At 38.7% G+C, this 16,113-nt stretch overlaps 1 protein-coding gene across 3 annotated transcripts in view; it reads left to right on the forward strand.

The window, feature by feature from the left end:
* The window catches only part of LOC144020531 (voltage-dependent T-type calcium channel subunit alpha-1H-like), a 75,855-nt gene that overhangs the window by 32,553 nt on the left and 27,189 nt on the right, over window positions 1–16,113 (forward strand). For 2 of the 3 annotated variants that reach the window (XM_077524105.1, XM_077524106.1), the window contains exons 9-15: window positions 772–1,315; window positions 5,881–6,254; window positions 11,067–11,218; window positions 11,315–11,500; window positions 12,455–12,572; window positions 14,134–14,289; window positions 15,964–16,051. In XM_077524105.1, the coding sequence (XP_077380231.1) occupies window positions 772–1,315; window positions 5,881–6,254; window positions 11,067–11,218; window positions 11,315–11,500; window positions 12,455–12,572; window positions 14,134–14,289; window positions 15,964–16,051 (1,618 nt within the window). The remainder of the gene's footprint in view (window positions 1–771; window positions 1,316–5,880; window positions 6,255–11,066; window positions 11,219–11,314; window positions 11,501–12,454; window positions 12,573–14,133; window positions 14,290–15,963; window positions 16,052–16,113) is intronic. The other variant, XM_077524107.1, reaches the window with a different exon arrangement.

The raw sequence follows: 16,113 nt of genomic DNA on the forward strand, positions 1-16,113 counted from the left end.
TAATATAAATAAATATAAATCTAATATAAATACATAATATATAAATATATATAATATATACAAAATATAAATAAAATAATAACAATAGTAATAATAATAATAATAATAATAATAATAATAATAATAATAATAATAAGAATAATAATAATAATACATAAATAATATAATAACAATACTACTACTACTACTACTACTACTACTACTACTACTAATAATAATAATAATAATAATAATAATAATAATCTTCGCCTGAAGACTTCTGTACATTTCCCCGCCACGCTTATGAGGTGCTCCCCCTAGTGGCCTGCCAAGTAATTGCTCAATAAGGCACGAACAATGGCGCCGTTATAGTGGTTGGTTATTAACTACAAATATCACGATACTTGCATAGACGTATCGAAAATCTATCGGGAGACAAAGTATCACGATTTATTGTGATATCGAGATATTGTCACACTCCAATTTTATCCGCCGTTTTTAAATTTAGTTTCAGTTTTAGTTCAGTTTCAATCACGCTTGTTAGTTTTTATTATAGTCAATATCATCCCATTTTTATTGAGTCCATTTTTAGTTGACTAAAAAGTCCATGTTATTGTTTATTAATGAGGGTTTTAGTCTAGCTAGTCTAGTTTTAGACCAGTAAAAAATGTGTGTTGACCAAATTATTTTTGTTTAGTTTCCGTTGACAAAATTCACGCTACCTGTAAATTGACCACTGACCGATTTGCTGTGTGCTTCTTCTTTGATGTTCCACAAAATTGTCCCTCCCAGGTGGGCTCCTTTTTCATGATCAACCTGTGCCTGGTGGTGATCGCCACCCAGTTCTCGGAGACCAAGCAGCGCGAGCACGCCCTGATGAAGTCGGAGCAGCGCGCGCGCCAGCTCCACCAGTCGGCGTCCACTCTGGCCAGCGACAGCCAGCCGGGCAGCTGCTACGAGGAGATCATCCGCTACCTGGCGCACCTGGGCCGCAAGGCGTGCCGCCGCCTGTCCCGGCTGCTCGCCCGGGGCGCCGCCGGCCTGCGCTGCGCCTGCGCCGTGCCACGGCGAAGGAGGCGGGACCGCGGCGTGGCAGAGGTGAACGGGCTGGCGCACCGGCACTCCGGTCACGTTGCCGGCGACCTGTCGCACCTTCATCAGATGTATCATCAGCGACGTCCGCCGCCGCCGCCTGTACCGGAACGTCGGCTGAGTAACGGAGGATTTAATTACCCCGTCATATCGCCGCTCCTCGCTCACCTGGATGCGAAGAGTCCGTATCACAAGAGAGTGGTCGCCATGGAGACCGTCAACAGGCTGCCGCAGCTCGAACATGGTGAGGCGAGTTTGTTGTATATCACTATAACGACACGCCGGGATATCAGTCGCATTTTGGGGGCGGGGGGGGGGGGTTGCTTTAATAGTATTTTTGTTACAGTCCACTTGCATTGAGGCCAGGTGGGGCAATTGCAATTGTCGTGAAAATGCAGCGAGGGTTGTTTTTTTTGATTGACATCTATTTATTCATATATATAATATTATAAGGACAAATTTTATTTATTTATTTATTTATTTATTTTCCCCGGTGTCCAAACTACGGCCCGGGGGCCATTTGCGGCCCGTCGTCCATTTTTTTAGCGGCCCGGGACCTATGCTAAAAAATGGCATTTGAGTCAGTTCAAATAAAATAAAAACAAAAATGTTTGGAGACGGTCAAAGTAAGACGGGAGGGTGTCGAAAAACACAGGTGCTATTAAAGTTTATTTTAGTGAACTAAAACTAACGAAAAAGCTAAAATTCAAAGCAACAATTTCGTTAACGAAATAAAATAAAAACGAAGAGGCTGTTTAAAAAAAAAAGAAAACTAACTGAAACTACATTTTATGTTTACGAAACTAACTAAAATAAATGTCCTTTGTCTTAGTCTTTGGTAATTAATTTAATATATGAGCTTTTGGGGATGATTTCAAATGTGATTTTTCGTAGATTGATTTTGATATAAACTGGAATAATGATGTTGCGGCCATGGTGTTTTTTTTAAATATTGCGCACAAGTAATACACATTAAAAAACACACAAAAAACTAAAACTGAAACTAACTAAATTAAAGCTAAGCATTTATTAAAGAACTAAAACTAATAAAAAACTAACAGAACCACCCCGAAAACTAATTAAAACTGACTAAATTCATAACAGTATGTGGCCCTTGCGTCCTTCTGATTTTCTGTACGTGGCCCTCAAATGAAAAAGTTTGGACACCCCTGATTTATTTTTTTTACAATGCATTGAGAAAGACGATGCGCTTCGATGTTGGTGAGTTGGTGGCTCACGTCGGGGCATTGACCCCAACAGCGAAAACACAAAACTTCATTAATTTTGATGTCTTTTTTTTTTTTTTTTTTTAATGACATCTTCAAGGGGAATTTGCAACTTTAGTGCCTTATGCTACAATGGCCACTAATTAACAGCACTTGAAAAGGCCATTGAAGTCATCCTGGTGTATCCTGGTAATAAAGTAATACGAAGTACTAGCCGTTAAAATGATTGCTGTTTTACTGCAACCCCCCCATTACTATTATAGTAAATAACAAGATGAGCTTGTGTCCAATATGGAAGATGATATCAAATGAGCACACACTACGTTGTCACTCATCCTAATTGGTTTCAAGCTAAGTAGCGGGGCGCAAACAGCGCACGACAGGATTTGAGGAGGGACTTAATCCTATTGGAGGTATTATTGTTGCACAAAAGTCATCTTACACAAAAGCGGATTTTACTTTTTGGGCTCATTTACACATGTGGATACTGGAACAAAAAGATAAATACTGTACACAAGCCACACAAGTCTGATTAGTTACTTTGAATGTAAAACAATGCTTATTATTGTTCGGCTTACTCCGAAATGTTTTTGTAAACATCAAAGACCGTTTGGTAGTCGTTGGCACAATCGCACGACAATTTACAGTAAACCTGGTGTAAGGGTTTTCGTAAAAACATGAATTTATTATTATCAGTCACCAATGGGCACATGATTTTGTACAAATAATTTTGTCTTGCATGTGTCAACATCAAAAGCAATTTAGCTTCTTCTTACGTTTTTTGTAAACATCACAATTTGCGTCTTCAGTGAATCTAGCGCGTCTATTTTTGGAGTTTTGATTTTTTTTAAATAATTTAGAGACTTTGAGGACCCCATCATCATTATTATTATTTTTTTTTTGCCAACATCAAAGACAATTTTGTACCCAATGAACCATGAATTTTGTTAAAAAAAAAAAAAAAAAAATGGTTATAGAGTAGTGATGTAATGATATCCAAACATCACAATACGGTATTATCACAATATGAAGGTCACGATACGATAATTACCACGATATTGTGGGGAGGTTAATAAAAAATAATAAAAAGTCACAATAAAAGTCTTCAAACATATAAACACGTTCTATTTTAAATTTTTTAAGATGTATTTATATATATTTTTTTATGCTAGAGCATACAGAAGGCTTTGCTACAGCATCTGAACTGTATAGAACGGGTGACGCAATTGTAGTGATTCCAAATATGGCCAGCAGGTGGCAGCAGAGTATAAGAGATCAACCAGGGCCATGTTGAAGACAAGCTGTTTTGCCCACAGTTCTAAAGAGATTTGTGAATAATGGTGATAAAAAAAAAAGGCTTTGATGCAGCTTCTGACATGAAGAGGTGGCTTAAAACAATGGTAGTTATCACAAAAAACGGCCAACAGGTGGCAGCAGAATATAAGAGATTGGCCAAGAATGTGAAGATTGATGAAACTTAGCTGCAAAACGGAAAGAGATAGAAATATACTTTTTTTTCCTGATGGAAGAAGCGACTTTAATCTTTCTTTTGAGATGTTCCGTGTTTTTATAGCAATAGAACACAATATTCTGTGGGTCTTGCAAAATCAGTCAAAATCCAGTGAAAATGGCTGCGAGTGAATGCGTTAACCTGAACTGCGTGGTTTTGAAATCATCAAAGACAACGTAGACTACAACAAACCGAGCATTCAATTTGTGTTTCCAAACACATCAAAGTCAATTTAGAGAGTCATCAGCGAAACGAGCGTACGGTGTCTTTGGCAAACACAATTATATCATCTTCAATGAACCAAACGCAGCCGCACGTGTGTTCATAAACATCAAAGACAATTTGGAGTTATCAGTGAAGCCGGCGTAAGCGGAGTAGGCATTTCTGGAGATTGACGCCCTCGGGGCAGGAAGTTTCCGCCTCACGCCGGGCTTATGTACAGTTACACATGACGGAGTGACTTGATTGGATTCAGCCCGCTCTTCAGGGAAACGCCACCCGGCGGTCACGACGCCGAAGAAGCGCTCGCGCTCGATGACTCGTTGATTTTTATGTCACAGCGCCGTTTTTTTTTCTTCGTCTCTTTTTCTCCCCTCGAGCCGCTCGCTAATGATTGCGCTCAAATGTGCCGCGCACACATGCTCGCACGTTCGCACTTCTAATAAAAGCCCGCCCCCCCACTTGCACCAAGAATCCCAACAGCAGCTTCCATCTTATTGACTTGATTTTTGTTGTTGTGCACAAACTACGCAGGAGATCAGAAGAAGCTCCACCAGCGCTCACAAAAAAAATAAAATAAAATAAATAATTGCAAATACAAGATTCCAGCGAAACTACTAACTAGCATGCATATTTTGGAATCAGTCTTTAGAAATCGTAATTCAATTTAGGTGTAAACCTCCTCAGGTGTATTTTCGTGCAGACAATTTTGAGTCTTGACATACAGGTTCATGTTAATATTTTTCATATTTATATATATTATATAATAATATAACTAGGGGTGTCAGGCGATTAAAATTTTTAACCGCAATTAATCTCATGATTTCAATAGTTAACTCGCGATTAATCGCAACTTTTATTTCTGTTCTAAATGAACAAGAAAATATTTTTTTTAAGTTTTCATACTCTAACAAAAGCAGAAAAAAATAAACTATTAAACTAAAATTAAATTAATAGGACAGAATAGAATAATAATAGTAATAGAATAGATAAACTAAAATTAAACGAATAAAAATATGGCAGCATCTTTTAGTCATTGATACAACAATTTCATAATTCATAAAATGGAGTTAAAATTAAAAAAGATGTACTGAAAAAAACAAGAGTGTGATATTGATTTGTGTTGGCCATTTTTGTGCCACTAGATGGCATGATTGCAGTGAATTTTTCTTTTCATAATAACAGCAATCTAATCTTTAACATGAAGTAACGTGAAATTATGCACATTTTTTTAAAATTGCAAAAATACAACTTGACCCCAGTCTCCACAAATATAATGTATTATTAATAAATGCATTACTGCTAAATTTTGACTGGATGTCTCTGCTGCTGCGTTACGAGTGGAATTGTTACTTTCCAAGTAACGGGCGGTCATTAATCGTGCGTTAAAAAAAATTAGTGACATTAAAGGAACTTTAAATTAAATCAAAATTAATGCACTAATTTTGACACCTCCAAATATAATTAATAAATAAAAAAAATATAATGTATTAACAATAAATAAATAAATATAAAATATATATAAAAAAATATAATAAAAACTGATATAAAAACAAATAACAATATCATATATATTATAATATAGATATATTTTTCATATATCTTCAATAGACTTGAATGCACTTTCAGACTTATTTATATATTTAAAACAAACAAACATCAAAGGCAATTTAGAGGACATGTTTTTGTAAGACTGAAGACAATTTGGTCTTCAATGAAACTGATAGATGTATTTTGCGAACCTGACATACATAAAAAAGCATCAAAGACCGTGGCGAGGACTTGTTTTCGTAGACATCAAAGGCATCTCCGCTCGCCCGTACCGATGATGGCGCGTTTCGTGTTTGTGCGCAGGCGCTTGCGCGGCCCACCCTGCGCTGCCGTTGCCGGGCGAGGTCCCCGTGGAGTCGTCGGCTTGTCCGTACTGCAGCTACTACAACCAACTGTGCGACCCCCAAAATGAGGCGGCCTACGAGCATCATCATCAGCGAGGCCCCGTCATCAGCAGCCCCCTATCGCCGCCGCCGCCGCCGCCGCCGCCGCAGCCGCCTTGCAAGAGCCCGACCCCCTGCCTGGGCAAGGGGCCCCTGTGGCGGGCGTGCGCTCGATGCTGGGCTGAACTCAGGGCCAAATTGGAGCTGATTGTGGGCAGCAGATACTTCAACAGAGGCATCATGATTGCGATTCTCATCAACACGCTGTCCATGGGGATCGAGTATCATGAACAGGTATGTGCGCGTGCATGCGTATGGACGACCATAACTGACACTTTTTGAAAATGAATGAATCAACAAAAGTACAAATAAGAACGGATGTAAAAAAATATCATTCAAAAATTAAATGCAAAAAAATACATCTAAATGAAAATAAAAAACAACTGTATGTGTTTGTTCGTGGAAATAAAGTAAAAATAGATACAAAAATAAAAACGAAATTTAAATATGGTAATAAATAAATACCAAAAATATATACAAATAGGCCTAAAAATGAATATAAAAATATAATTAAAAAATTAAATACAAAAAATAAATATAAATGAAATAAAAACAACAAAAATATATATGCATAAATAAATAAATAAAAGTATAAAAAATGATATTAAAAAATAAAAACAATTATAAAAATAAATATATAAATAGAATTAAAGGTCAACCAATCAATAAAAAAAGCTCTACTCTCACATTTATTTCATGCTGCAGACGTTCTGTCAGGACGGAATGTACAAATGAGGGGGCGGTCCTAAGCCGACGAGACTTCCTTGTCCAACCCAAGACACTCTTAGGACCGCCCCCTCCCCTCATTTGAATAGCATTTCGTCCTGACAAGAGTGCCGCCAGCCACATGAAGGAAATAAATATGAGAGCTGAGCGTTTTTATTTATTGATAGATATTTAATTCTATTTATATATTTAATTTTGTATTTATTTCCACATTTATTTTGATATTTATTTTATTTTTTTTAAATCTTGGTTTTTATTTAATTATTTTGTTTTACTTTTATTTATTTATTTATGGATATATATATTTTTGTTGTTTTTATTTCCATTTAATTTATTTTTTGTATTTAATTTGTGAATTATATATTTATATTCATTTATATTTACACTATTATTTATTTATTTTTATTGGTTGATATTTAATTGCCCTGCGATTGGCTGGCAACCGGTCCAGGGTGTCCCCCGCCTACTGCCCAGAGCCAGCTGAGATGGGCGCCAGCACCCCCCGCGACCCTTGTGAGGAATAAGCGGTCAAGAAAATGGATGGATGATATTTAATTCTATTTATATATATTTATTTTTCTATTTATTTCCACATTTATTTTGCTATTTATTTATTTATTTATTTATTTATTTATTTAATCTTGTTATTTATTTATTTTTTTATTTATTACTTTTATTTATTAATTTATGGATATATATTTTTGTTGTTTTTATTTCCATTTAATTTATTTTTTGTATTCAATTTTTGAATTATATTTTTATATTCATTTATATTTACGCTATTATTTATTTATTTATTTTTAATTTTGGCAAATTTGGTCCGCCATACCTGTGTGCATGTGTGGTGCAAAAAATTCAGATGAAAAAAAATCACCAAGTTAATCCTTCGATGCTGTCGTCTAAGGATTTGTACAACTTTTTTAAAGGTGGCATTTTTGTTGCCAAGGCTACATCGCTAGCATAATTTATTCATGATGGATTATCGGCCAAAACGAACTGTGACCGGTTTGATGTTGTGTTTATTTTTATTTTTTTTTGGAATGCACAATCAGCTTAAACGCAAGTTTAATAACTGCCAGTGAAACTTGTATAGTCACCGCCGACGCACGTGAGCAAATGATTTGACGCATCCCCCCCCCCCCGATCGTACCTTCCTGTCTCTACGGTCTCTGATTGGCTCGATTTATTCACGCCGCGATGACGGCGATAAATGGGCGCGTTAATGACGTGCATGCCGGATTCAATGAGAGGCACGCCGCAATCAACACTTGCTGCACGACTCGCATGAGATCGCCGCTGTGTGTGTGTGTGTGCGTGTAACTCATAAGACCTGAAGTGTTAATTAAAGTGTGACCCTTGGACAAGAGTGAGGGAGGGAAAGGAGGGAGGGAGCGACGCGAGGGTGAGACAGCAAAAGTGCAGTCAGTGAAGGCTTGATGATTTGCTGAGGGAAGATTGCCTTTTTGGCCTATTTACTCAACTGTAAGACACATCCCGGAGTTTTCATCTCAGCAGAGCCTGCCAAAGAAATATACACCACTCGGACTCTGTTATTAAGTACCGAGACGAGAGAGGTCAGAGAAGACGCAAAGAAGTGCTCATCGTTTACCAGACACGTTTTGGTAAATAAATATCAAAGACAATTATTAACTCATTCACTCCCAGCCATTTTCACATTTTGCAATCCCGTTCGCTCCCGGCTGTTTTACTGGATTTTGACTGATTTTGGAAGGCCCACAGAATATTGTCTTCAATTGCTAGAGATTAAAGTCTCTTCTTTCATCAGGAAAAAAGAAAAAAAAAAAGTATGTTTCTATCTGTTTCCGTTTTGCAGCAATTAGCATTAGAAGAGAGCTAAGTTTCATCAGTTTTCACAAATCGATTTAAAATTGTAAGTAATTGAGCTTTTTTTCTACATCGCCCTGGTTGATCTCCTTTGCTCTGCTGCCACCTGCTGGCCGTTTGTGTAATAACTACCATTTCTGCAACCGTTCTTTGAAGTTGAGAGGCTGCATCAAAGCCTTCTGTATGCTCTAGCATAAAAAAACGTATAAATACGTCTTTGGGACACTTAGAACATTAAAAAAACGTATTTATACGTTATTGGGAGTAAATGAGTTAATAGTCTTCAGTTAAACTAGCAGCCCATGTTTTTTTTTTGTGAATAGTAAAGACAATTTCGCTTTTGAAGCAGTTCAGATCATGGATGGACGGATGCTTCGTAAGGATCAAGCCGAGGGCCCGATTCTGATAATTGTCAGAATGAAATTCCGATGGCTCACCTGTTTTCTGGGTTTGGTCAGTAAACTGAGCAAACCCAGAAAACAGGTGAGCCATGATTGGTCGTTACCTACTTCCTCAGCACAGGTGATGTCATCATCGGTTGACAGCAAGTTGAAAAATTACTTTTTAAAGGTATTAATTGTACATGGAAAAAAATGAAGTTACCACATTAATTATCGACAAAATATTCACTTTTTACTGCTGAAAATGGCTCAAGGAGTTAAGTATCCCTTTCCACAGAAGATAATCCATCTTCTTTCATCAAGGACTACAGAAATCAGTCAACAGCTACTCTTTTATATGCTGAAATTAGAGCATTTGGACAACTTTAAATAAAAAAAAAGGCTCCAAACAATTACTCTATGATTAAAATAGTTGTTGATTAATTTGATAATTGATTACTTGTCAATTAATCTATTAATTTTGACGGCTGTACTTCGATCATCTTGATGTACGTGTTTTCCGAATCAAAACCAGTTTGAAGGAACCGGTTTTCCGGCTTTTCCTTCAAGTTATGGTACCGCTTTGAATAATTCCAAGGTGTCAATGCGGCTTCCTGTTTTGACAACATCCGTGCCGCGGCGTGCGCTGCACGTTTCCTCGTTCCAACTCACGTGACCTTGCTGTCAGCGTTCTGTTCACTCTGGAACACCTTGGAGACTTGCAGAGGTGTCTCCGGAGAACATCTGCAGCACTGCCAGATGTCGCGCGCGCACACACACACACACACGTGCGCTCTAATAAATAAATGTCACCCCGTTCCACGTGGCGTCTACCCTCCCCCAGTTGCATTGTTTTAACCCCCTTTATATACTGTACACAATCTAAACTTGCTTTTATTGAGGTTAAAGTTAAGAGTTAAAATGTGAAATGTATTTCTGTTGTACAAATTGAAATTATGCAAATGTCACTCTGTCCAGATAAAATTAATTGAATCCCGGCTCCCAATTAATTCCTCCGCTTAAATTCGCACCCCGCATTCCTTCACATGGCCCAAATTTAACATGTAAGTAATGGTGGTTCATTTTGAATAGCAAAGTCCTTGTGTGCATCTGACTTCCTTTTGAAAAAGCAATTGCCTAACACGAAATTCTGCCTAGCAACAACCTTGTAAAAACTAGTGTTGTTCCCATACCGTTTTTGGCCCCTCATACCAATTCCGATACCCAGTTTAGCAGTATCGCTCGATGCCGATATCGTACCGATACCAAGGTTTTTTTTTTTTTTTCCAACATGAAAAAAGCTGCCATTGGTTCAGAGCATTCAAGGGCCAATAGGATATCTTGGCTCAGCATGCAGTGAACATTAGGACGCGTGACGATATATCGGTATCGCGATAAATCGCGATACTTTGTGTCCCGACAGATTATCGAGACGTCTACGCAAGTATCGCGATATTTGTAGTTGATATCCAGCCACTTAAACGGCTTCATTGTTCATGACTTATTGAGCAATTACTTTGGCAGGCCACTAGGGGCAGAGAAATGGACGCAAGTCTTCAGGCGAAGAAGACTCATGAGCGTAGTTTTTATTATTATTATTATTATTATTATTATTACTGTTATTATTATTATTATTATTATTTATTTTATTTTTTTATTTATATTTTTATATATGCATTATATTATTTTATTTTTATTCTTATTATTTATTTTTTATGATTTTCTATATTTATTATTATTATTATTATTATTATTTTATGATTCGATTTATCAGAGATTATCGTGGTTTTATTACCTGAGCAAAATATCGATAATCGTGGTATCGTAATATCGTGAAGTGGAGTTGAGTTGAGTTGCTGTGCCAAAAGCTGTTTTATTATGAAGTATGCTCATTTATTCTGTAAATGGGAAGAAAAAAAAAACATTTAGCGCTAAAAGTCTGCCTAGCAACAAGTAGTTAGCTAAAAACAATGAATTGGGCTTATGTCAAGTACTTGGTTCTACGCAACCAATTCTACCTAGCAACAAGTGATCTCATCAAAAAAGCCACTTTGTTGAGGTGTTCCGAGCAGGCTAAAGCAATCGTCGTGTTCAGCCGCAGGAGCTGACGGACGTTTTGGAGATCAGCAACATGGTGTTCACCAGTCTCTTCAGCCTGGAGATGCTGCTGAAAGTTTTGGCCCTCGGCCTCTTCGGCTACATCAAGAACCCCTACAACGGCTTCGACAGCGTCATCGTCATCATCAGGTGGCGCGCTGCAACCTTTTTTCGAGGGGATTTTGATGTTCTTGTTCTTTTCCCACCTGAACATTTGATGTGTCTCTGGATTGAATGCGTGTCAAGTGTGTGGGAGATCGTAGGCGAGGCGGAGGGCGGTCTGTCGGTGCTGCGTACCTTCCGTCTGCTGCGGGTGCTGAAGCTGGTGCGCTTCCTGCCGGCCCTGAGGAGGCAGCTGGTGGTGCTCATGAAGACCATGGACAACGTGGCCACCTTCTGCATGCTGCTCATGCTCTTTATTTTCATCTTCAGGTACGATCATTCAAGAATCGGCAGTTTTATGTGCGAGCTGTCAGGTACGAAGCGCTTTTTTTTGGTGCGTCTGCTCATGATTGACATGCCTACCAAATTTGAGATTGCTAAGTAAAACTGCCTTTTTTTTTCTTTTTTTTTCTTTTTTTTTAGAAATTCAGGATGCCCCTACAAAGACAAAGGGCTGCTTTAAATCTAAATAATATAATTCCTATGTTTGTAGGCTTCTTGATTTTTTTATTTTTATTTTATTTTTTTACGTCTGCCCATGATAGACAAACCTCCAAAATTGTTACTGAAGGACACTCTCTTTGGGGGTTGAATTTTCTTTTCCAGGAAGTTGCTACCTAGCCGATAAAATCAAAATGGCTGACTCCATGGGGTTTTTCCAAACATGGCTTTTTGAGATTTTTTTTTTTTTTGTGGGTCTACCTATTATAGCATACCTACAATATTTCATGTTGCTAAGTAGTGGCTTTAGGCTTTCAGTGAGCTGAATTGGCCACCTCAAACCAAAATGTCTGACTTCCTGTCTCTTACCAGACATGGAATTCTTAAGACTTTTTTTTTTTTTTTTTTTGTGGGTCCGTTTGCGATAGGAATATCCACCAAATTTACTACTGACTACTGAATTGACTGAACCAAAAGGCCCAATTCAAAACAAAATAACAACAGCGTTGACATGGATTCTTGAGACTTTTTTTTTTTGGTGGGTCTCCTTATGATCAACAAATTTCATGGCTTGACGACTACACTCACCAAAATTACCCAAAAGGGGCAAACTTCTCTTTTCAGGCAGAAATTATTGAATATTATATGTACTTTTTTTTTTAGTTTTTTTTTTAAATTATTATGATGTTTTTGTGCATCCTTTGTGGATGTTAGTGTTTGGATAAAGGTTATCATGTGACAAAATAACGCATTGTCGCCTTCTTTCTTTTGTTGTGTGCGCAGTATCTTGGGGATGCATTTGTTTGGATGTAAATTTGGTCTGCGGCAAGACAGCGGCGACACGCTACCCGACAGAAAGAATTTTGACTCACTGCTTTGGGCCACAGTCACCGTCTTCCAGGTTACACACGCACGCACACACGATTGTGGTGTCCGCTATTTAATTTGAAATGAAATAGTAGGACATTTAAACCGAAGCAGCTTGTGGTGTCATTGGCCGCAGCCCAGATACTCATCTTTATTATTTTTAATCCAATCTAGAGCTGGCTGACTCTCAGCACAGTTTTTTTTTTTTTTTTTTTTTTTTTTTGCCCCCGCCCCAGAAATGACCAAATGCAAGCCAATGGCAGGGCAGCTTCATAAACAAAAAAAAAAGAAAAAAAAAAAGAAAAGATGAGGCACGAAAAGGCACCCGGCAGGAGCTTGTTTAACGCCGACGAGCGTTATTGCTGTTCAACCCGCAGAGACGGATATTAAATTCTACGTTAATGTGCCTCTTATTACAGCGCAGTGAGAAAGTCGTTTGTTGTTTTCACGTTGTTGTTGTTGTTGTAGCAGGCCAATTTTTTTTTCCACCATCACTTTGAACCCAAGTACACTCAAAATGTACTTGGCTTGTTTGTTCATTTGTAATCACTCATGGGAAGTGGAAGCTAACGGACGTTAGCCCAGCGTTAGCTTCAAAGCTAATGTCTTGAGGCTAACTCTGATTTCTGCTTTACTTATCAGCAGCAGAGGGGGCAAATCCAGGTCCAGAAAAAGTAAAAATCTTGCCACAGTTTGGCTTTAGCCCCAGGTGCTAGCTAGCTAGCACCCTAGCTAGCTCCCATGGTGCTTGTTTACCTTTTAGGGAGCTAGCTAGCTAGCATCGGAGTCTAAAGCCAAACTTATTATGTCCAATAATGCGCTAACAACAATGTGTCACGTAGTTTATATTAAAATAAATAAATAAATAAATAAAAAGTATATATAATGTCCCGCTGTAATGTTTCTGGCAGAATTAAAAAAATATGAAAATTCAGATAAACTGTTCAGGAACTGAATTTCTTTAGGCTAGGTGAAGACACCAAATTGTCTCCAGAGTTTTGAATATTCATATTGTAGGTTGAAAACTTTCTGCTATGTTTTAATAGCATGTATGCTAGCTTCATTTAAGATGCTTAAATGGCTTTAAAAGTTTACAAATACATGTTGGATTTCTTTACGAAGTTCCGTTTGTTGAAACCTAATTTATCGAAGGCTCTAATTTTCCTTTTTCTCATAACACCTGGAGGACAGTTGTTCGAGTTTTATTAATATTTAACAATAACGTAAAGTGGACTTGATGTTTATAAACCACCCATGTTAGGTTAATTGAAGACGAGTCTAGAGTTCCTCTGATGTTTACAAAAAAAAAAAGATAAGGTCTTTCAGGTGTTTTGTTTTGGATTTTTTAAATATTTTTTACATCAAATACATTAGGCTAGATCCGGAATTATTTGATGTTTCTAAAAAAAAAAAAAAAAAAATGACAACAACAAAATAACGTTGGGTTCATTGAAGACCCGAAAACTTACCTTAATTGGATTTGTTCTTTCCTTATGGTAGTGTTGATGAGTTTTCTTTAAAGTCTGTAAAGCATCATATATTCGGTTCATTTTTTCTCATTGTTGTTTACCTTTCTGTTGGCCTGTTCACTTCAGATCCTGACGCAGGAGGACTGGAACGCCGTCTTGTACAACGGGATGGCGTCCACCACGCCGCTGGCCGCCCTCTACTTCGTCGCTCTCATGACCTTCGGCAACTACGTCCTCTTCAACCTGCTGGTGGCCATTTTGGTGGAAGGCTTCCAGGCCGAAGTAAGGGCACTTGGCGGCTTCGCTCGGCAGTGGCAGCAGCGGTGGCGCTCGTCGTGGCAGTGGCTTTGGCGGTGTCGGCATAAATTTTCGATGGTGGTAGGCAGCGGTGGTCGTTGACTTTATAGGAAGTGGTGGTGGCTTTGGCGGTGACAGTTTTCACAGTGGCATCAGTGACGGTGGTTCATTGGCAGCATTGCTGGTGGCAACTTAAAAGGTTTGGCAGTGGCAGTTTTAGTGGAGGTCTCGGTTGGGAATAGTGTTTATTTTATCAGCCATTTTTTAAATTTATGCTTTTTTTTTTTTTATCATAGTTAGTCAACCTCATCCCATTTTTATTTAGTCCATTTTTAGTCGACAGCTTAACTCATTCACTCCCAGCCATTTTCACATTTCGCAATCCCGTTCGCTCCCGGCTGTTTTACTTGATTTTGACTGATTTTGCAAGGCCCACAAAATATTGTGTTCAACTGCTATAAAAGCATGGAACCTATCAAAAGATAGATTAAAGTCTCTTCTTTCATCAGGAAAAAAAGTATTTTTCTATCTTTTTCCGTGTTGCAGCAATTAGCATTAGAAGAGAGCAAAGTTTCATCAGTTTTCACGAATCTATTTAAAATTGTAAGTAATTTAGCTTTTTTTCTTCATGGCCCTGGTTGATCTCCTTTGCTCTGCTGCCCACTACTGGCCGTTTGTGTAATAACTACCATTTCTGCAACCGTTCTTTGCAGTTGAGAGGCTGCATCAAAGCCTTCTGTATGCTATGGCATTAAAAAAAATAAAATTTAAAAAAACGTATAAATACGTCTTTGGGACACCTAACACATAAAAAAACGTATTTACACGTTATTGGGAGCAAATGGCGCGATGAACGCTTAATCTCGGTCCAACCTCGTTTTCTGATGATGTCATCTTTCTCGCAATTGTTACTATAACAACCATGTTCTTGGCGCAAATCCAGTCAGTTTTGTGGGTGTGTTTTGCGCCGGTATATGATTAGAGCAATATCCTTAGTGAATAGGTCGGGCGGCTTTTTGGCGTTGCTACCCGTTTGCTGTCGTGTCGGCGTTGGCGGCTGCCTTGGCCGCCGTTAGCGGTGTTAGCGGTGTTTGTCAGCGTCTCCACCAGGTTGCCTTGTGGTGTCAGTGTCAGCGATGTCGGCGTCGGTGTCGGCGTCCTTGCCGGCACCGTTGACAATCGCATTGGCGGTGGTGATAGCAAAGCTGTCTCGCGGAGAATAATCTCCGCAATCCCGCTTACACGCTTTTTTGCCTCAATGGAGTTCGACATGGTTCTCGTGAAACACGCACATACACACACGCGTACACGCACTTGCACACACAAACACACACAACTCTCCAGGGCAGGCTTGTGTTTGGTATCGCTCTGTCATTCACAGCTGGTGAGCTTTCGTTGTTTAGTTTTTGCTGCTTTATCTCCATCATCAGACAATACACACTGATAGTCACACACTGATAGACACACGCCGGCAGACGCACACCGGTTGTTGCCCTCCGCCTCCTCCATCTTTGCAGGGAAAATTCTAATTAAATTGGGCAAAGCTTTATTGCTGTGACGACGGGAGATCAGCGCCAAAAAAAAAAAAAAATAAATCACCCCTCGGCCCAGTCCGCCTCGTCTGACTCACGGTTTTGTGTATCTTTGTGCGTTTTTTAGGGCGACGCCAGCCGATCGGATTCGGACGACGAGGTCCAGTCGCTGTCTTACGACGACGAGGAGAAGCTGCGGGAGTTGTACGCCGCAGGTAATTAAGCTAGCTTGAGAAGCCTCAACGTAGCAGTCTTGGTTCTGCGCGCAACCTTTTTT

The sequence above is a fragment of the Festucalex cinctus genome, chromosome 6 (assembly GCF_051991245.1).
Source record: "Festucalex cinctus isolate MCC-2025b chromosome 6, RoL_Fcin_1.0, whole genome shotgun sequence".
Taxonomy (NCBI): Eukaryota; Metazoa; Chordata; class Actinopteri; order Syngnathiformes; family Syngnathidae; genus Festucalex; species Festucalex cinctus.